Source organism: Pholis gunnellus, assembly GCF_910591455.1.
Source record: "Pholis gunnellus genome assembly, chromosome: 1".
In the NCBI taxonomy this organism is placed as follows: Eukaryota; Metazoa; Chordata; class Actinopteri; order Perciformes; family Pholidae; genus Pholis; species Pholis gunnellus.
In genome coordinates this window covers 7,836,721-7,859,538 of record NC_136528.1, presented here as the reverse complement: position 1 = coordinate 7,859,538, position 22,818 = coordinate 7,836,721, and the positions used below count along the sequence as shown (strand labels likewise).

The window sequence follows — 22,818 nt, the reverse complement described above, 5'->3', positions numbered from 1 at the left end:
AACATGATGCCGTATAACCAGAGGGATTTAGTGAATTTGTTTATTAAGATATAGAACAAAAGTCCCCACAACACTCAAAAACCAGGGAGACATTTGAGAAAACACTTTATTCATTTAAAGTCCATTAAAATAAATTTTCCCTTTCCCCCCCAATCATTATACCTCAAAATATTCAAAAAAAATCGTACATGTAGTATCATAAATAGCTGTCTGCGTGCTACCAGTCAGCGTTTTATTCATCAATGTATGGAAATTTTTTGTTAGCTCCATATCCCGAGTGACCTGGTCTGGCTTCATCCTCTTCTTGTTTGACTTCTCTCTCTAGTTGACTTTGAGGTGCGTCCTTGGTGCTGCTTAGAGACACTGAAATGTCATATTGATATTTAGTTAGATCAAAATACATAGTAGTGCAAGAGTATGATCACAGTATATTACTGTTAGAAGAGAACAGTGTTCATGTCTATTGTCACGTGATTATCAGATTTTTGACTCACCTGGAGCTCTTGGAGCTTCTTTCCCGCACTTGAGTGTGCTTTGAGCAAAGCACTCTGCCATCCAGGACAACACCTCTCCACAATATCTCACCTAGACAACGGCAGAAATGACTGAGGGTTTATGCAAACTGTCTGTGTCAGATCACTTACAAGACAGTGTTATATGAAACAGGTTTAGGAATACGCATCTTCATTATGGGTCACATGGTGCTGTCACTTTTTCAGATCTACCTGAGCCTCCATGGATACCAGTCGTTTCTCTTGGTCCTTGAACCCACCGACAATCCTCAGCAAGCTCTGAACCCTTGGTCACAAACAAGACATATTCAATGCTGCAATCAACTTTTCTTTTTACAACTTGAGGGCAGAAGCTACATGGATGTGTTCAGGCGGTAACCTCTGGATCTGAAAAGTGAAGCCAATGGCTAAACCTGCATTCTCTCTACTGACCACCAGGGGGCGACTCCTCTGGTTGTATAGAAGTCTATGAGAAAATGACTCTACTTCTCTCTTGATTTATTACCTCAGTAAACATTGTAAACATGAGTTTATGGTCTCAATCTCTAGTTTCAAGTCTTCTTCAATACAGCATGGTGTTCATTTAGTAAATGATGGTCCATTTAGAGTCAAATAGAACATAAGGAGGAGTATGCTTTAGGGCGGGGCTACTTTGTGATTGACAGGTCACTAACACAGCGTTGTCCGCTCTGGGAGTTGTCCGTGTTTTTGTCTTCGGAATTTCATTGAGTGTGGGTTTTTTTTCATTAAAGTTCAGTAAAATTACATTTTTGGTCGCCTAAAATCTTCATTCAACAACCGGTTGTACTTAGCTCCACCCTCTCATGTCATTTCTGGTTGCAAAAAACTAAGATGACGACGGCCAACAGCTCGTCAAACCGATTGGTGACGTCACGGTGACTACCTCCACTTTTCACATACAGTCTATAATAGTGTCCAGTGTGGTTATCATACTGTTATACTCCTACCATATGACAGTTTACAGATTTTTACAAAAATTACAAGACAACCATTACTTCGAGGAGGTACTCTTGAGTCTCTCCTCACTGCTCTCCCAATGCTGGCGCTCCAGTTTGGCCAGGTAGTTTTCTTTCTGCACCGTCTCCCATGTTATCAGCCTCTGGTCTAGCCCCGCCGGCAGCTCCCTCTCTAGCAAAACACATACACATACATACACAAGGAGGCAGTCCAATAACCAACTAAGCAACAGGCAATTCCCGTGCATAGAGAATAGATAAACACACAGCTTGTTTTCCAGTAATTCGTTTCATTTTAATTTAGCCCGATAAGCCACAGCAAACTATTTCTAAATCTCCTGGAAATAAAGTACAATGGCTTCCTAATGAAAGTATAAATATAACCTTCATACCAAGATGCTCCTGCTTGGACGCGGGCTGTTTGACCAGGCTGAGGAGGAGCTGAGAGAGGTGGCTGATGATGATGAAGGGCGGGGCCAGTGCCGGACGGCTGTGGTATTCCACGATCAGGTTGTATCTCTGGAACTTCCAGAAGATGTCCGTGTTGCCCTGCACGACCTGGAATGTGTAGCTGCAAATGGCAAAAAAGAAGAGTGTTTTTAATTTTTTTACTTGCAAAGAAGCCTCTAGCATTAGTCAACGCATGTCGTCGGACAGACAAACATGTGGAGGGTTTTTCTGGATTTGCCGCCTCTGACCTGAACATGGCAATGAGCAGGTTTAGCAGCAGGACATTGGTGACAAGAAGGAAGATAACCAGCAGCAGGATGACCAGCCAGTTGGCGTAGATGTTGGGACACGGCGGACGCAGACCCATGATAATCTCCTCTGAGTCATCGGTGCAGTTGATTTCAGGCATGCGAGCAGCTGTGCTCCGTTAAATGAAGAAAATTAGATTAGAAGACATTAGGCCAATGGTAAGCATCGCTGATCGCATAAATGAATATAAAAAACAGCATTTTACACAACAGTCACACCGCATATTTTTCATGGATGAACACCCATTTAAAAAGTTGCAGAAATTAACATCTGCTGTCATTTACCGTCTATTTCCTCCAGGGGGATCTGGCCAAAAATGTGCAGGTAAGGGCGGTACAAGGCCCTCCGAAACACCCAGTCAATCCTCGGGTCGTTGGGGTGGAGAAGAGCCTGGGTGGCGACGCCGTACGCAATCATCCACACGCTCAGGAAAAAAAGGAAGAAGAAAACGTCCTTCATCTGTAAAGGAGAGAAAAAACATGTTTTTTATCTTCTCAATGGGCTACACAAGGTCTACATTGACTACGTTTACATGCACATCCTTGCACTACAAGGATTCCATTTACATGCAGCCTTTTGTACTCTAACAAAAGTAACCGGTGACGGACTGTTTGATCGTGCGAACACAGCCTTCGTCTTTCATTCCTTCAACCACCTTCTTGAAAATATCGGCGTTGAGATATGTGAGCACATCCAAAAGCCTGTTTGTATCCAAGTCATTACGACTAGAAATGCGAGCTTTTCTTTTGGGTATGCATCACCGCAAACTGTTGGTGTTTTTGGACAACTATAAAACGCACAGAGCTCACCGTAAACATGCAATCTTTTGCAGTCTTGCAGTCTTAATCTGAAAAGATTATTGTCATATTTGGAATAATAGTGGAATATAAGTGTGCATGTAAACGTAGTCGTTTACTCATGAGCATTACTTAAAAGGCCTCAGGTTTTGGAGAGGGGAACTTAAAGAGACAGGCGCTAAAACGGAGCGTTTCAGACAGAGGGTGAATACGGACATATTCAGACTGACAGTATGAGGAAAAAAAAGTGTTTTTTGAACATTAAAGCATGTAAACATGTCCAAGGAGAAATCAAAAATACTAGTATGAACCTGAAAACGAGCATTGGCATGTCCCCTTTAAAATGTTCATTATGACAATGTTTGGATAATACTGCTTTGTTCTGCTCACCATTCTTTCCACAATGATGATCTTGGGGCCCAGCTGCTTATGAATGGCGAAGATGTGGATCAGACGGAGAGTGAACACCATGAAGTCGATCGCCAGAACTGTCCGTCCTGCCTCATACGTGTCCTTAGACATCCTGCAAAATGAAGCAAATAAAGAAATTACCGTTTGGTTTATTCCTTCTTCCCATTCTGTAATTCATTCATGCAATCGCTCCTTTGTTTTAATGCTCTATTCTAAGCCATCATAACAACAAACCTAGAGCCTGTCGTGTCATGTTATATCTCTCCAGTGTCATCAATGCACTTTAATGCCAGTTACCTGCACGAGACCCCGACAACAAAGAGTGAGATGGCGACCATGTCACACTTGTTCCAGTTGTCCTCTACGTACAGTTTGAACTTCTTCAAGATGCTCATCTCTTCGTCCGTGAAGAAGCTCTGTGTCAGAGAACATAGTTCACGCATGACTATAATTATTTGTACATTTTTGAAAAATAAAAAAAAGGTAGTTCATTAGAAAACCAGAGTCCTTTTCCAGCAACTTTATAGTTGGAAAAGTGTGATGTGACATTTCTTTCCCGTTGCAAGATTAAGTCTGGCTTTTATTTCTATTTCTATGTTCTATTTCTTTCATCCAACATTCTGTGCTTTTGTAGCATACGCAATTTGATAGAAAGTGATATTACAGTATTGTTTTGTTGTAAGAGAAATACAATTTAAAAAAAACACTATGGGAATGAAATATAAATACAACTGAACAAAGATGTTTCTAAATGTAGGTTCTGTGCTCCTGTAAATGTAAATATTCATATTTATTTATTATTCTTTAAAGCACTAATATTTTTCTATGACAGGTCAGACGCTGAAGTCCTATTCAGACACGCCTGCGGGGTCAAAAGGGAGTTAGCAGGTACACACAGTCCTGCTACTTTAGAAGCACCTGCATGTGTCACAACAATCCTGTAAAATGCCTCTTGCACTTAGGAGTGTGAGGTTGAGTTGCCTCCTGTGGTTTGAACAGGAAAACCTGTAAGTGCATCAAGAGTGGCTGCTTGGTCCCTCGATGGGGCAGTTGGTTGGAGAACAAGCTGAGGGAAGTATGCTGTGTTCATAAAGTGGTAGACTGCTGTGTAATCCCTGGCTGTACTACAACTGAGCCTGACATGATGACCAAATACTCAAAGTACCAAGCAAGACACAGTTGTCCTAATCAGCAGCACTTTTACAAGGCAACGGCTACGTTGCCTTGTAAAAGGATTTACCCTCTTTGGTGTTTTTGCTATTTTGCTGCATTACAACCTGGACTTAAAATTGATTTTTATTGTGCTGTCATGTAACGGAGCTACACAAAATGGTCAAAACTGGTGAAGTGAAATTCAAAAAAGGTATTGTTTTAAAAGATTCTAAAAGATTAAAAAAACTGAAAAGTGGTTTTGTTCTGAAGCCCCTAAATAGGATCTGATGCTACCAATTACCTTAAGAAGTCACACAATTAGTTAAATAAAGTCCACCTGTGTGCAATCCAAGTGTGACATGATCAGTCTCTATATACTGTGTGTATATATATATATATATATATATATATATACACACACATATATATATATATATACACACATACATTCCATTATCCAAACCGCTTATCCTATTCAGGGTCGCGGGGTGCTGGAGCCGATCCCAGCTGACATTGGGCGAAGGCAGGGTACACCCTGGACAGGTCGCCAGTTTATCGCAGGGCACATGGAGAGACTGACAAACATTCACGCTCACATTCACACCTTCGGGCAATTTCGAGTCTCCAAATAACCTAAGCTGCATGCCTTTGGACTGTGGGAGGAAGCCAGAGAACCCGGAGGGAACCCACGCTGCCACGGGGAGAACGTGCAAACTCCACACAGAAGGACCACCTTGGATCGGGGATCGAACCTGGGCCCCTGTTGCTGTGAGGTGACAGTGCTAGCCACTAGACCACTGTGCAGCTCCATACATGTACATATATATATCTGTTTTTATATATATATATATATATATATCACGTTTGGAGTTCACTAAAAGGCATGTGTGAGACTTCAAACATGTTTTATCGTTTCAATATTTAAGCGTTGGCTTTCCTCTCATGGACAGATAGTCCAATGTCCTCCAGCTCCTTCAGGGTTATCGTCGGTCTCTTTGTTGCCTCTCTGATTAATGTTCTCCTTGCCTGCCGAGAGTATTGCTCCTCTTTTGACAGGTTTGTTGTGGTGCAAAAGTCTATCTATTTTATAATAATGGATTTAGTGATGCGCTGTGGGAAGTTTCAGATATTTTTTAATAACCCAACCCTGATCTGGACTTCACCAGAACAGAACAGTCCCTGGCCTGTTTGGAGCGCTCCTTTGGCTTCATGGTCTTTTAAGAACAGGTGTGTATACGAGACCATGTGACACTCGCACACAGGTGGACTTTATTAAACTAATTATGTGACTTCTGAAGGTAATTGGCAGCATTTAGGGACTCATTTGTGTGAGTATAATGCATAAAATCATTTAAATTCCAGGTTGTAATGCAACAAAATAGGAAAAATACCACAGGGGGTGAACACTTTTGCAAGCCACTGTAAGTCTACGTCTACGAGCTCTTTTCTGTTCAGCCCTGTTCAGTTTCAGCATGTTTAAGAGAAAGATTTCCCCTCCAAAATATTTTAATAAAAGCCGTCTTCCTTCGCTCTTCATTTGCTGATGATGTCTGACCTTTTCACGGCATAAATCATTTGCAAATAGAGCTGGAATGTTTCTTGGCGTAAGGTGTAGAGTTAGAGACTGAGGTCAAACTAATCAAATGTCATCAGATGAATTGGTGTTGGCTTAACATAAGGCAGTGATAAATTATGTGTGAATAACTATAAATCAGCCCTGATTATCTTAAATCCCTCCCAGACTGACATTAAACAAATCGTATGGAATAACACGCCTCAACCAGCATGTGATCACGAGTGATGTCTACATATCTGCTGTACTGTATATTGCTACTTATCAATTGATGCAACAACATATCTTTTTTTACGACTTTGTGAGAGCGAGCAGCCTTACACTAGCCCATCTATCACATTTAAAAAAATGGAAAACTTACAGGCTGTCACCTTGTTTTATGACAAGCATGGCGGGAAACCGAGGCCCCCTGGGCTATTGTCTTTCTTTGGGGAGATGCATGCACCCCTGGGCTCGGTAGCACAACAGGGTCCCCTGCAGCAGTGCGGTTCTTTATTTGGAAAGCTGTGCCGTGGTTCTGTTCAGCTCAGGGACTTTCTGAGAGGCGTGTTGAAAAAATAAGTGAGCAGAGAGAACAAGGCCTGTCCCATCTGGGGCCTTTGGGCCCAAGGGAGGGAGGGCCCATAGGGAAGAGAGTCAGAGCGGAAAGGTGAAAGGCTCATGAATTCTTAAAACCTCCAGAGAGAATGAGCTTATTGTAGCGATTCATGCTGACTTTTCCGGCCTGAATGCTGTCATGCCAGCAAATCTTAAAAAGCTGCATGGATAGATATCCTCAACAACAAAAAAGTATCACAAAACAATGATATGAGGACTCAAAATGTGTAAGAAAACCGGATTTTAAAGGCGCCAGCGTGATTGGTCACCTGTCGGATTTCCTCCAGCACCAGCGTGAAGACCCAGAAGTAGAGCATTATCTCTTGGACTCCGGGGCCGAGGGGCGGCGGCGGGCGGAAGTCCAGCAGGAGCACGTAGGTGAAGAGGAAGAGGAAGGCGAAGTACATGATGACGTTACCGAGGAACACGGTGACGGCGGCGCTCCAGAAGCGGCGCCAACGGCGTAGCAGGAAGCGCCACCACACCGAGGCGCAGCTCTGGGCTGCCGGACCTCCGGGCGACGAGTCCCTTTGAAGACCAAGAGAGGAGAAGACACTTGAGTGCTTCTGGAACTCTTTTCACACACAAAACACAACTTACAGTATAATGATTTAAACGTTGGACCATGAGAAGAGTATGTTTTAATCATTGATTATTAGGTTTGTTGATGCACTCAGGGGGTTTATGTTATGTCATCACATTGTCTTGTGTGACATGTGTGGTGAGTTTTACTGATTTTTATGATATGTTTTGTGTGTTTTATCATGTTTTTGCTCAAGCCTGTGCGTGTGTCTAACTTGGCTTTCACTTGGGGACAATAAAGTTGAAGTTGAAATGCAAATGTGACCGCTTTACTGTCAGTACACAATGCAGAAAGAAAAGATGAGACTAGAAATGAAAATAATTGAGCAGTTAAACATCTAAAATAATGATTAATAAATACATTTTTCAGATTATTTATCAGCAATGTGAGTATTATTTAAGTACAAACTCACAAAGGGTCATCGTCGTCAGTCAACAGTAAAGCCTTTTCCGTGTCCAGACTGTCCAGCTCCACGAACTGCTCGCGGCTGTTACGGTTATCGAGTTCCTCGTCGCTGAGAAACACGTGACAGAGCGCGTTAGTGCACACAACACAAAAAGATGCGTCCAGCATGGCTGAGAAGAATCACTTCCAGTGGATCACCTGAACTTAATGAGGTTGGTCCAGATGAGTGGCGGACAGAAGAAAGACGCCACGAGTTTGGAGATAGCCGTGTCCGTCCTCATCGCCCCCCACCAAATCTTCGTGAGCAGGGCCTGCAGTTAAAAAGTTCAGCTTTGAATCATTAAACATCAGACAGGGTTACACAGCAGGGGAAACAAAACTAACTCAACATCTGAATGAAATTCACCACAAGAGGGAGTCAGCTGCCTTTGAGTATTTCTGCCTTTCAGTCTTGTGACTAAATCCATGGCAGCCTCAAACAGGGAGTTATCCCAGCTGGTTATCAGATGAAGAATGCTAATTTCCCCCTCCTCTATGAACCATTTCATAAGACGTGTGAACCGTTTCCTTCTCCGCAGCTGTCTTGTTGCAGTCTGATGAGTCGCTTTCATGAAAAGGACACCCGATGCTCAGTCATGGGTTTGTCCACCTTTTTTAACAGACCAGTGAAATACACCTTCTCTTGAAACACTACACTGATTCACATTTAAAAAGGATTTTCTTTTTTAACCAAATGTGTGCTTTACATAATAGTTGTCTGCACACTAACCGTCCTTTCCCGACTGACATTGAATACCGATTAACTCTCAATGTTGACTTTGTAATGTCAAGGGCGTCTATCTTTCTAAGATTATATAGAGAATGGAGTCCAGTGACGAGCAGAGTGATAGGACTTTGAAATAAGTATCTAATGGCATGCGATGCCCTTGAACGTGTAGGGCAACAAGGTGTTTCAATACATAAGGCAGCAAAATGAACTACATAATGAAATGCTCTGGGTGAAAGTTAAAGGGGACATGTCTTGAAAATCTCACTTTGTCAGTGCGTGCGCACATACATTTGGTTATCTGGGGTGAATACCAACCCACAAACTTTTAAATAAGACAATCCAGTCAGCTTTTAATGGGCTACCTAGATCGGAAGACATGTTTATTCAACAAGCCATGCAGAATTGCCTCCTCTACATTAGTCACACGCTGATTAGAATACCCCCCCCCCCCCCCCCCCCCCCTTTACCTTTACCCTCTGCTACCTTTGCAAAGGTGCACCATGTTTTTTTTTCTTAAAGAGACAGGCGCTAAACCTGAGTGTTTCAGACGAAGGGTGAATACAGGTATATTCAGACAGACAGTATAAGAACAATAAAGTGTTTTTTGAACATTAATTAAAGCATGTAAACAGGTTCAAGTAGAAACTAAAAATGCAGGTATGAACCTGAAAACGAGCATGGCCCCTTTAAATATTTCACAATAACAAAAATAATTAGTTCAATTGGAGCCAAATGAGCATATGGATGTGTGTCCTTGTCACCTGAACTCCATCGTGGGCAAAGAAGGCTTTGGCATCTGCCTCAGTGGCCAAGTTTAGGACCGTAGATTTGCTCCAGCAGCGTGTTCTTCTCACTAACAAAGCATAAGCCCTGTCTTCACTGTTGGAGTAGCACTCTCCGAAGACATCTGCCACAATTAGAACAGTAGATACACAGTGTCAACCGCTCGGCTACATTTGAAGAATTTGCAGATTCATATTTCATTCCCTTCCACTTTTTGTGTTACTTAAGGTCAGGGAGTGTACCTTTCTTTTGATCACACTGTCATAGAAAGGTATATATACTCACCAAGGGCGAACTGCTCATACTTGGCCTCCTTCATACTGCGTGCAGACTCTGCCTCAGATTCCAGTCGTGCCATCTCTTTCAGAATCTTACAACCCGCCAGCGCTGCCGCAACCGCCTCAGGGCCCTGAAGGATTAAAAGAAAGCTGGATCCAAGAAATGGGTCTGAGAGCGGGATCTGAGGAATCTAGTTGAGAATTTTAGAAACCTGCGTGTGCTGTGTGCACCAGGCTGCAGTACTTGTACACACATATGGTGTATAATTCACGACTTACATAAAATGTAAGTTGCTCAAGTGATCATATTTGAAATTATAGACCACGTTTGACTGCATTTAGCACTGATGTGAACAGACCTTTAACAGCAGTAGAGAACATTCTTAGTTGTAGCCTGTCTTCCCCTGTCAATCAGCTTGAGTGTGAGAGCAGGTTCAAACCCTATTCTTTGAAGTTTTGGTCGTGGACTCATCTCACCTTGGATACGACTAAAGTGGTGTTGAGGTAAAGAAAAACTACCCTCTTGTTCAAAGGCCAGTGTTTTTTTTCCATTTTTTTGCTCACTATTTCTCAAAGCAAACCATGTTTTTTTTTTACCCTCCATCTTATTGTCCATATTCAATCTTGTAATGCACGTGTGAGGTAGAATTTTTTTTTTTTAAACTGAAAAAATTTGCTCAAATAGCAAATGATTCCTTAAAAAGGTGTAAGTGCCAAATAACTGGTTGTGAATGTTGCCAACACTTTCAAAATCATAACCAATTTATTTTGTTTTAAATTAGAAGACAATTACAGCTAAATTCATCAGCAACAGTTGAACTGTTCGCATGCACTTTGTGTTTAGGAAGTAAAGATGTGTACGCACACCGTTATGCCAGCAGAGTTACAGGAGTCGCACAGCTTGTTTGACATGCTGTCCGTGTTGTTTTAATAAAACTCATCTTGACACATCACGACTTGTTTTGTCTGTCATTTTACTTGGGAGATTTTTGCAAGGAACGACCTGCTGCCAAAAAAAAAACACAGCACTCAATATCAGACAGTCATCTGCAGGAGAAGTTGACGTTTGCCAGCAAAAACTGTTTTGGAATGGAAGCGCGGTTCCCTCCAGCAAGGATTAAAAAGCCCGCAGGTCTGTACTGGGCACAAACACACTGACACTGGAAGAATTTGGAAGCAATTTATAAGAAAAACTAGAGCGAAGACAATGGTGCATTCACATGCTCCTCGGATGGTCCCATTTCCCACGTTGAGAAGTAATTCTTCCGAAATCGGTGTGATCGTAATGTAGGAAAAAAAACATGGGTGCTACAAAAAAGATGTGTTGTATTTTATTGCTCAGAGCGTTTAAACAACAGGGTAGCTGTTTCCGAATTGTTGTTCTGACTTGAGGGGGCATCTCCTTGTTGGGAACACATTTTTCAGATTATTCCGGCACAAATGCCCTGTCTCGCAGGCTCGAAAGTTCTCTATATGACATTCAGAGCATTACTACTATATATATATATATATATATATATATATACAGGACTGTCTCAGAAAATTAGAATATTGTGATAATCCCCATACGTGTGATTTAGTTTACTGAACCAAGCTGAGTGTTTTTCAAGGCTCAGGAAACCCTTGCAGGTGTTTCGAGTTAATTAGACGATTCAAGTGATTAGTTGAATACCCTACTAGTATACTTTTTCATGATATTCTAATATTTAGAGATAGGATATTTGAGTTTTCTTAAGCTGTAAGCCATAATCAGCAATATTAAAAGAATAAAAGGCTTGCAATATTTCAGTTGATTTGTAATGAATCCAGAATGCATGACATTTTTGTTTTTTTAATTGCATTACACAAAATAAAGAACTTTATCACAATATTCTAATTTTCTGAGACAGTCCTGTATATATATGAACCACTATATATATGTAAAGATATAGTGAAGTAATGTTTACCTTAGCAGAGAATGAGGTTGCTCTTCCTCTGTGTGTTATCAGAGCTTCTCAGTGCTTTAATAACAAAGCTGGGCCAGCCGTGCATGTTTTTAGTGCATGTTAGTGCATGCCATCGTGCTCCAATAGCTAGCTCATGGTTGCCACTCTGCACTGTGCTTTAGCACCTTTAATGAAAGTGTTATAGTGTTTCAACGTCGGATCAATACTTTTTCCCCTTTTCTGCTGACAGACAGACAAAGAAACAGACAAAAAGGCTAACCGAGCTGCAAACATAACTGTTGTTTTTGTTGACCTAAATGTTAGCAGATGTGATTTTTTTGTTGTTGAAATATGATAATGACGGGTTGTTGTATATGGGTGTTGGCAGGCTGTCCCCTCACGGTGTTATGTTGAATACTGTTTCCCTCCAAGGGAGCACTATCATTTCAACCAGGCGGCAACCTCCGGTTCTGCCGAGTGAAGCCAATGCGGAAGCATCTTAAAACCTGCATTCTCTCTACTGACCATCAGGGGGCGACTCCTCTGGTTGTATAGAAGTCTATGAGAAAATGACTCTACTTCTCTCTTGGTTTATTACCTCAGTAAACATCGTAAACATGAGTTTATGGTCTCAATCTCTAGTTTCAAGTCTTCTTCAATACAGCATGATGTTCATTTAGTAAGCTAACAGTCTCCTAGGTCCTAGGGTAACACCAGGCGGGTTCCCAGGTCAGTCAAAAATGTACATGAGGATAGAAGGAAGAGAGTGATAATCAATGTATTCTTTATCAGAAAAGAAAACCTTTAGTTCTTTCTGGTAATTTTTTATTATTATAATAGATTATGTTTGTTGTAATATATTGTGATTTTCAACAGGTAATATCAACCTTTAAATGGGACATATATAGAAAAACTTACTTTTTCACTGCTTGTGCATATCTATTTTGGTGTCTTGAGTTCCTACCAACCCACAAACTGTGAAATAAGACAAACCACTCACTTTTTTATGAGATCGCTCTCCGGCTTATTTGAATGTGTCAACCACAGTTTGAGAACCACCTTCACAAAGGTGCCCCATATTTCTCTCACAAACCAATCAGAGCAAACTGGGCTTTCTCAGGAAGGAGGCTGAGAAAAATAAAGTGTTTTTTATACATTAAAGCATGAAAATATGTTCTAATAGAAACCCAAAATGCAAGTATGAGTGTGAAAATGAGCATGATACATCCCCTTTAATGGCCATATACCTTGAAGAAGAAACCTTTTATAGGACTAACATGACACATATAAATGAAGAGCAACATACTAAAACTGAGGGCTCTCCATTTGAAGCTACACTTAGCGGTGTGAACCTCAACCCTCTTTATTCAAATAATCAATATTCCTATGCACCGCGCTGTAAATGTTCCTCTTGGGTTCATTTATAAATGGGGGTATTTTGCTAGCATAAGCCAGCCTGCAAGGATAATTCTGATGTGCCTTTCACCATGAGAGATACTTCAAACAATGAAATTATGAATGCAGATATCCCCGCCAGAGTGTGAGTAGGGAAAAAAGATCTGCAGTGGGGGTTGTACACACACTCAATGCAATTACCATAATTTCAGATAATGTTTGAAATAAGACGCAGGAAAGGAGCACATGAGGGTGACCGCTTGTGAGATTACAGTAATTGGTTCCCTCAGTTCGGGGAAGGGCAATAAGGAAATGAAAGGTGCCTTGAAGAGACATTAAAAACAAAGAGCAATTATCATTGATTGGTGTCTTTTAAACCATTCATAGTGCATCAATCCCATGTCAGAATATTATTTCGCATTAACTTCATCAGGACTTTAGATACGCCCGCACGACCTCACAGCTCGTTGAATACGCTGCCTCATGAAGCAGCATGACCTTCATTTGACTAATGTTCCTGGAGATAAGATAGCTTTTTAGTTCACCCGAGTTCTTCATAAATATGCCGTTTGTAGTGCTCTTTTATCTGGGGTGGCATTTACATATGGCAGTACTGACCTGCACCTGTGCTGCGCTGGCCCACATCACTCTTGTTCCCCCCTGAATCTAGACTCAAACTAGCACAGCATCATTTAACTTGCTTCAATTTGATTTGAATAGTGTTTGCCATTGCCAGGCACATTTGGGCTTTCATCGATCGAACCACACAGAGCTGAGATTGTACGAGCCGGAGCTGAACCGAATAAAGAAGCTGACAAGACTGACCATAGCCCAAAAGTAGTTGGCCATCTGCTGTCGGTTCTGAAGGACGGCCCAGAGGAAGAGGTCCCTCCAAGGATGTTCGCAGCGCTCCTCTGACTCTGCCAGGTTCTTCTGGGTGTGGAAAAGTCGGCCCTTCGCTGGCTTCTCCTAGAGCGCACACACTTTATTAAATATGTATAGCAAACCAAGTAGCTGCACGCAGTTTACAGGAGCATGCAGTTATTACATGAGTCATAAAATCTATTGCACATATCACATCTATGGTCATTATTGCAAAACAAAATACTTCATCTGCCATGAAAAACATTATTCTTTAACTGGTAGTCTGTCAGTCTGTGTACAGGAGATGTAGGTATTTAAAAAAAATAAATGCATGAAACAGGCCGAGCTGACAGACCCTCTGCCAAGAAGCAATTTGATTTTAAGTTGATGATCTGAGCTATAATTTCTTTTTAACAGCTTGATACAGTGCTAACAACATCCAGAGATGGGCAATTAACTGCAAATCCAGAGGGTAAATTTAGATGAGATTTCCGAGAGTGTGAAAGCAGGTTTGGTGTGCGATGATCCATTTCTTCCTTTTCACAATTATGGTGAAGGCCCCTCGAGGGCCCCTGTCACAAAAACAAAATCTGAAGGGTGGCTAACAGGACAGAAAACACGAAAACTACATAGTTCGGACATCATATTCTGTTTTTACTAGAATTACCTAAGAATTGCGACAACTTTGTTGGTTAGATTATATGTTTTAACCCTACAAGTGCAGGATGAGAACAACATTACAGATTCACTCTTTTCCAGGAAGTGAGTTTACCATGACGTCTGTATACTGTCTTGTATCTTTCAGGCATTTAACGGTTTCAAATGAAAAAGTCTGAGAGGGTTAGAAGGGAAAATCACTGTCCGTTCACAACTCATAGACAAACGCAAACTGTGACAAGGGAGCAGAAATACTGTAGACATTGCTTCATTTTAAGATATCACAAGCCAAAAAGGATGAGAACCACTGCAAAAAATAAATACAGTACAAGGTGGACCTTAATCCATCAGTTGAAAGGATCTCCTATTCAGTAAAGTATATATGATTTACTGGAACTTTCGAGACAGAGCGAATCACTCACTGTGGGAATCTTTTGGTAAAAGCCTTTGCAGGAGTCGTGGAGGAAGTCTTTTAGCACTTTGGCGACCTCGTAGAGGGTGAAGCGGGGTTTTCGGTCCCCTTGCTCGGGCGGATGGTGCCCAGGTGGACCGGGCGCCCTTCCAGCTCCGAGCAGAAGCTGCTTCTCCTCGTACTTTTTGAGGAGCAGGTTGTGAAAGAGGCTCTTCTCCGACACGGACCAGTAGAGCTCCTGCAGACGACCGTAGGTAAGGAACTCGCCGAGGTTCACGCCGTTGTCCACAAAGAGGCGCACAAAGTCGGGTTTGTCATTGATCAGCGCATCCATCATCACCTCTTCAAGGTCGCATGCCTGTAAAGATCGAGAGTCTTTGTTACAAAGACACATGAAGCAACAGTCCTCTTTACTTCACGTGAAAAGGCTTTCATAATTGTGAGGCTGTTTTCTCCTTTACTGTAATGGACACTGGCTTACCACACATATTTGTGCACTATCTAATGAGTCACTGGTCAATAAGTCCCTCCCATATTGAATACAAATGTAGGTACGCCAGCTGCAAAGCTCAAGGGATAGAAATGAGTGGGTAGGTTGATCGGATTATTGGTTGATTGGTCCACTATTTGGTTCGGACAGAGCTATATCTCAAAAGCTATTGGGTGGGTTGTCCGTTTTGTAGAGACATTCATGGTCCCCAGAGGATGACTCCTACTGAATTTGATGATCTCCTGATTGCTTCTCTCGTGCCACCATCATGGTTGACATTTGTGTTTTTCAGTGAAATGTCCTGTCAATTAGTTAATGGATGTGTGTTAATCAAGCAGCAAAATAAAGCCAACATTATGCCCAAAACTGCATTTCCTCAAATGGCCTCTTGAGGCTGGCTCCAAAAGTGAGTCAATCCCACATAAGACAAAGTTTAATTACAAACCTCTTCTCAAAATTACTGGTCGTCTCACCTTCCACTCCACATCCCCATTAAAGATGTCACTCTTGGCGATGTCCACGCGGTTCCAGGCCACAGCCAGCTTTAGCTCGTCAAGGAAGTCTTGGGCTTCCTGGCTTTGGCTCTTACAAGCTGATACACACACACACACACACACACACACACACACACACACACACACACACACACACACACACAACATACAAGATGTCAACAGGTTCACAATATATGAAGTGCTCGAAATGTCAAAGCTCTGTCTCTGTCTCTCTCTCTTTCTCTCCATGCAGCTTTTAAGTTAAGAAACCTTTGCAGTAATTGTACAGCCTAAAAAAAAAATGCAAGTTTCTCGACAACATATCTCTCACAAGATACTTTACCCTTGACTAGAGCTTTGAGGATGACCGTGTCCAGCTCGGAGCTCTCCTGTTCAGGGTCGTGGACAGTTAGGAGATGCCCGTGATCAAGTATCTGCTGGATCTGATTGGCAGGTTGACAGTCAGTTATTACTAATACCTAATTTGATAATGCATTGTTTATTCAAAATTACAATCCCTTCATTGTGTATGTCAGCTTGAAAAAAAAACATAAATTATTACCCCCCCCCCCCCCCTTCACATCCTAAATTAGGTCATCACAAACACATTTTGAAGATAAGGATGAAAATCCCACACCAGCTTCCCTCACAATCTTCCCCAGTGTGCCCCATTTTTCTGGCAACGCGAACGTGATGCGTGTATGTGCCTGCCTCCATGCTGCACACTGCACATTGCTCTCACCAGCTTGACCCAGTTACTGATGTCTGTGCCGTGGTGGGCATTTGGAAAGGTGTCCAGCAGCAGCTCGTGAACACTGTCGCCATCCCAGCAGCCCCGATTCATCAGCGTGACGAGCATGTCGGCCACGCCTCCCGAGCCTGCCAGGATCAGCCACGGTGTCGAATTGCCAATGCCTTTGTGCATCCTCTGCAGACAGGAACACAGTGTTCTGACTGGCTGGGTAAACTCACAAACATACCTTGTTTTTCACTGAATAAATTCTCAACTGAACATAAACAAAGAATTATATCGATCAGCTGCATGCCATAATCGTGGTTTGCGGCTCTGTTTATGCAGATTTGGTGGCGATGACAGGCTTTTGTGCCCAAGAGATTAGTTTTGTGAAAACAGAATTGATTCCTCAGTATGGCTTTGGCCCGTGACTTCAGGAGGTGGCACAACCAAAATTTGATTCAGTGCTTAATTCTCGAGCCAAAGCCACTGTTTGATTGTGCACATTCACATGACAAAAATATATCCAGCTCTCAAAAGGTCTCTTCGTGGTCACATCTTTAAAGTTCTTGAGTAACTAACTAGCAGCGTAATAAAATGAAACTCACCTTCAGGATTCTGGGCTCCCCGTGGACCAAGAGACACAGAACAGGGATCTCGAAACTGCCTGCGCCTGAATGCACCAAAGTAAAGTACATTTATAATAACATCTTGTGCATCTCAAGAGCATCTCAAATTATTACTACATCCCGCTGTTGTGGAAATGGTATATAGGCATCTGCTGTCAACCGCAAAGCAAGCTCAGGAACAGCTTCTTCCCCTCAGCTGTCACTTTACTAAATTCTGCACCACGGTGATAGCCCCCATCCCCGGTTACCTCCTATATGGTGACAAATATCTTATTCACAGTTTCTCTTTGTCTCCTTGTTGTGAGCAGACTGATGTTCCTAATTGTCACATTTGAACCATTTTGAACTGTAGTTTTTTTCTTATTCTCACAGCTCCTCATATTTATCGTGTGACACCTTGAGGGGTCCTGACTCATAGATTGGGAATTAATATATTAATATGTGCATGTGCTAAGACAGGGTTTCGCAGAGAAAAAGAAGGAAAAAAAAACCCATACCACTTTATAACGCACGGGGTAGCCCAGCACACGGTCGCAGTAAACACCTGGTTAACGATGTGAATTCAACACAGCCACTTCATTGGGTTTATGAAAAACATCATGGTTGGGCTTAAAATAAGTACATAAACTAAGTAAAATTTACATTCCTGATGCTCCTTTAAGGCTACTCCACTGACTCACAAAGAATTACAGTAGCAAAGGCGGAGAAAAGGAAAAGCCGCAAGAGCACACATGGCACAATTTATTTTACATTTATAAACTACATCATTCAAAAGAATGGCTTTACAAATGTTGTCTGACCTCAAGCGAACACATAGTGTATTTTAATGAGTGCAAACACAACTTTTGTTTGCTTACAAGTAAAACTCCACCTTGGATTACTGCTTAAATCTTTCAAAGCAGCACCAGCTACCTACCTGAGCTAATTTGTGGTTGAAAGACAAAAAAGATAAAAAGAATGGGAGTGCCGATGTTGGGGAGTCTGCTCACGTGCTGTTCTTTGGGAGACAGTTTGTTTTCAATCTTATATATTTACTCCCTTTGGGCGGTAAAGAGTGCATACCCAACACACAGAATGTCAATTGCAGACGCATTGCAAAAGTCAGCAGATGTGCCTTTCTGAGCTTTACGATTTCGAGGCTTATGATTTTACAGCGAGCCATATGAAAAAGGTCATAAAATATGAAGCAGGCTTTATTTAACAGTATATGAAGCAGCCCCCCCCCCCCCCGTACTACGAACAGCTCGACGGAGAAATAATACTTAATGCATCTATAATTTAAATAAAATGAGTACTCCTACTTTTAATATTTAAGTGAATTTTACTGTCTGTTTAGTTTATTTATACAAGTAAATGCAGTACCTCAACATTTAATAATTAGGATTCTCATGACTGAAAGGGCTTTACCTCCATAACCAGTGCGCTGAAGAGAGATGTGTTTGAGCAGCTTCACCCTCATCTCACTGGTGGCTCCTGGTCTGTTGGGATCCTCCTCCACCAGCACAAAGTGGGAGTGGTGGCTGTCCAGGGAATACACCGACCCATGAGGCAAATCCTGCGGCTTGTACTCCGCAGGCTCGTCCGCCTTGATGGCAGGAATGCGGGCATGCAGAAATACGAGAGGACAGCATGAGCTCACTGTTGTGAAAGGTGTAAATATTTGCTTTTATTGTCATTGCTGCAGGTTTTATTAGCTCTATATATCGCCTGTGTATAAACAGAAACCTTGGGGAAGTTGCTGGTGAGCGCCTCTCGGTTGTGGATCATGTTCCAGGGTGCGATGCCAATGGCCACTACGCGGACTGTAGAAGAGGTGCTGGCCAATGAATGATCTCTCACCGCCTGGCCCAAGTGCTTGGTGATGCCATAGCGAAGGCCATTAGTCAGAATCCATGCCCCTAGAGAACACATTAGCAGTTGCATTTGTGTGTGCATTTGGTCATTTTTTTTGTGCACTTTGTAGCAGGATCTATGGGAAGTAGAAGCGAGTCACTGTTATGAGTATGTATCAAACCAGTTGTGTTCTGGATTCCAGGATTCCTGGATGGCCTATTGATTATGTAGATTAGGTTTCTGCCTAAATGGTTATAAAGCATTCTGTGTTAGTCCTGAAAGTCCTGAAAACATTTTACTCATCATGCAATTAAAAAACACATGAAAACGACTTCCCACATCTGAATAAAAGATAAGATTTCCTCTTGGTGATTCTTCCACCAGCCAACAAAGGGCGACAGAGAACACATTCTCCATCATTGGCTGTTGATTTCAAGAGCCAAGGCCATGTTCGGCCCATTGATTATCACCTGTGCTCTGTGCAGCCTTCACAAGTCCTTTTCTTAAAATGTCCCTGAGCCAGGGCTTCATCTGAGTCAGCTCATCGCCGCCCACCAGTGACACCACCAGGTGTGGGGGAGCGAGGCCCCACTCCTCTGTCAACATCTGGTAGATCAGCATTGGGTCGGTGTCGCTGCGCACCCTCACGAACTGAAAATAAAGAGACGAGTCGATGTGTCATTATTCTCGAAAGATCTATTTTGCAAACTCCCAATGCCGTTATAGTCTAAGTCTTCAGCTTTTGTTGGTTTCACCTTTCCTCTTGTCTTTGTAGAGCCAACGAAGTCAATGTCGCCCACTCTTCCCGATGCCCAGTGGCTCTTCTCCTTCTTCATTCTGCTGGCAAGGCCTCTGGCTACGTTCTCCAGCGTCTCATCCACTGTCGAGCAGCAGGAACAGCCCAGCAGGACACTGAGAGAAACACGCATTCAGTGGATATGTGAATTGCATCATACGGTCCTTTCTACCAACACACAATAGCTGTAGCATGATCACTGATCTCCTGCTCACCCGCAACACCTGTCTCACTGTGTTCCTCACAAACATGCACCAAGACTATTTTCTCTCATCCTGCTCTCCCATAGTGAAGCAAACATTTGAATAAGATTGTGGGCTTTTTGGTCTGTACTTTTTCTAAATACAAAAGCATAATCTGCCCTATTATCATTAGCTCGGTGCTAAATTTAAAGGGTCTCTATACGATATTCAGAGCATCAATATAGCAGCAATACAGTGGAGTGATGTCAACCTGAGCAGAGAATGAAGTCGCTCTCCCTCTGTGTGTGGTTTAATCCGAGCATCTCTGGGCTTCGCTTACATTTTGCTTACACCGGGCCGGACACAAGAGCCTTTTAGTGATACGGAAACATAGCACGTCGTTTGTATAGTTAGCGCTGTTAGCACTGTTAGCTGTGAACCGCCAGCTATTGGAGAGAATAGAAATGCTCTGGATTTTGCATTTACAGCAGTGTATTAACGCAGATCCAGACACAGGGGTGGAATAATATTCTACACACATGATCAGCCTGTTCAAACTCAGAGGGCGTCAAATACCGACGCTTTGTCACAGCGTTTGATACTGAAGTTCCCTTTATCGTCCGCATCAGAAGAACCGGTATCCTTCATGGTTTGGCTGCTTGGTCTGTAATCTTCTGTATCAAGAATGCAGCACTTTGCTTTTACTCTTAGTATTTAACAAAGCATTCTATTCTACTCGTTAATAATTTAAACTGAAAACTATACTTAACTATAATTAGTTAAGGCTTCTTAGTCCGGCACAAATGTTTGCTTCCTGTAGCACCTCTTACATTTATGGCCTGCTAACTGCAAGTCTGATCTGATTGCTTGCAAATGATCTGATGGTGATGTCTTTATCTCGAACACTTAACAGCACTGTAATTAATTTTAAGATAAGAGCTTCTGGCAGTTGTCAGGAATGTAAGGGAACAGACTACTATATCTGTTCGTATTGTCTTTGACTTCTACACAACCACACACCTGTGCTCCTCTGACCACTCCAGTGCGTCCCCACATCGCAGGCATCGTGGCTGTGGCTGCAGCGTCCCCTGTAATTAAACAAATTCACAGACAGCAATTTCCTCTAAATCCATTATGACTCGCTTACCACTCTTTTCACAGAGGGGAAAGGCTCTCAGAAATACTTGTGGTCAATGCAAAGTTGGCAGAATTTTCATCCTCGCTTCATATGCAAAGCGCTTCCTGAGCGATGCTTGAACTAGAAATTCACAAAACACTGTCAGTGATAGACATGAAAACAAGAAAACTGGGCCACAATACTGTGGGCTTCTCACCAAAATCTCTAAATGTAAAACGCCTCAGATGTTTTGTCAAATGACAATAATGTGTTTAGGTTTTATTAAGCACTCTGGAATCTGCTTTTGACATTATGACCTGGTTCGTATGTAGTTATTGTTTTACAATGAAAACAGCAACAGTCTGTTTATCTCTGAATGCTTATATTCATAGAAATAACTGACACTGAGTTCAGAAAGGAAACTCATTCATTATTGATAAGATAATCCGTTTGTCTGAGTGAACACAGACTTTTATCAGCCAGCCTTATTTGCGTGGGCTGTTTGTTTGTGGAAGATGATGAGAACCAAAAGAAAATGCTGCACAAGTGTACATTTCTTTGACAAAGAGCCTCCCTGGGCAAGAAAAGTGTCTTAATAGAATGGCGGTGCGACGATTAGCACACACACACACACACACACACACACACACACACACACACACACACACACACACACACACACCGAGAGTCAATTTGTGTTGAGCCATCTGTTCTAATATAAGTGAGCAGCTTGTTGTGGAGGCCTTTATTTGACTATAGGTCTGGATCTGGGAGGGAAAAGACTATTGGGTATGCAAACAGGACAATTTGCATGCAAAGGTACGGACATAGACACCCTCACACAGCACACTTTACATCTTGCTTGAAGTCGGGCTAGTCTTTTCTCTAGCAGACAAGATGATGATCTGGGATGTCCTAATCGATTTACAGCAAGCACACAGCTACCGTATATGAGAGTATTTGTGTAGCTGTTGGGCCCAGCAACCCCCTTCGGACTCATGTCGAAACCTCTATTAAATTGAATGTGTTCATGAGAGAAAAAGCAATACTCTGTTTCAAAATCAATATTTTGTTTTTGAATGTCAACATTTTACAGCACTTGAAGTAGTATTATCATAGGTAGAAAAATGAATCTTTCACTTTAATAAACCAAAAGAGATAAGATATTGCACTTAGAATAATGAGTAAAATGAGTAAAATAAGGATAGCTTAAGGGAGAACTATAAGAGATATTGTTTTAATAATATTGTAGGTGCATAGGTGCATCTCTGTAGGTTGTTATGGCTAAGAAAACGATGCAGCCCACAACTTCTGCTTCATCTTCAAAGTCAAACTGTAATTACATCCTCAAGATATGAAATCATAAACTATTTTCCATTATACAACACACAAATCATAGACTGATTTTCCCATATTGCTTTATCACCCTTGACATACAATGTAGGCTGGATGTGAGCCCGTGTGTATCATTAACAGACACACTGTTTTGTGTGAAAACGTTGGCCACCGTGTACAAATATTACACCTTAACCATAAATAATCTTTTCATTGCCAAATGTAAACATCTCTAAGGTGATTAACAGGAAAAAAAAAGACCACACTGTCCATACTCACCAGAGGTGTGCCTTGTCTCTCCTGCATGGCTCGAATGAATGTTCCTCTCGTCCTCCTGCTGTACCACACCTGTTAGAGGGC

General features: G+C 42.1%; 1 protein-coding gene across 1 annotated transcript; it reads right to left on the bottom strand.

Moving 5' to 3' along the window:
- Positions 1–125: 125 nt before the first annotated feature.
- On the bottom strand, positions 126–22,764 carry trpm5 (transient receptor potential cation channel, subfamily M, member 5; the record flags this gene model as incomplete). The annotated part of the gene is made up of 26 exons (XM_079186657.1): positions 126–363; positions 495–585; positions 726–798; positions 1,529–1,661; positions 1,882–2,060; positions 2,188–2,356; positions 2,533–2,707; positions 3,436–3,568; positions 3,754–3,872; positions 7,048–7,306; positions 7,774–7,875; positions 7,965–8,077; positions 9,297–9,442; positions 9,604–9,727; positions 13,742–13,885; positions 14,860–15,207; positions 15,813–15,931; positions 16,177–16,276; positions 16,576–16,761; positions 17,175–17,239; positions 18,603–18,780; positions 18,921–19,093; positions 19,499–19,679; positions 19,784–19,940; positions 21,027–21,094; positions 22,738–22,764. The coding sequence occupies 26 exons, from the start codon at positions 22,762–22,764 to the stop codon at positions 233–235; spliced, it is 3,693 nt and encodes a 1,230-aa protein (XP_079042783.1). The 3' UTR covers positions 126–232.
- Between the last annotated feature and the right edge of the window lie 54 nt (positions 22,765–22,818).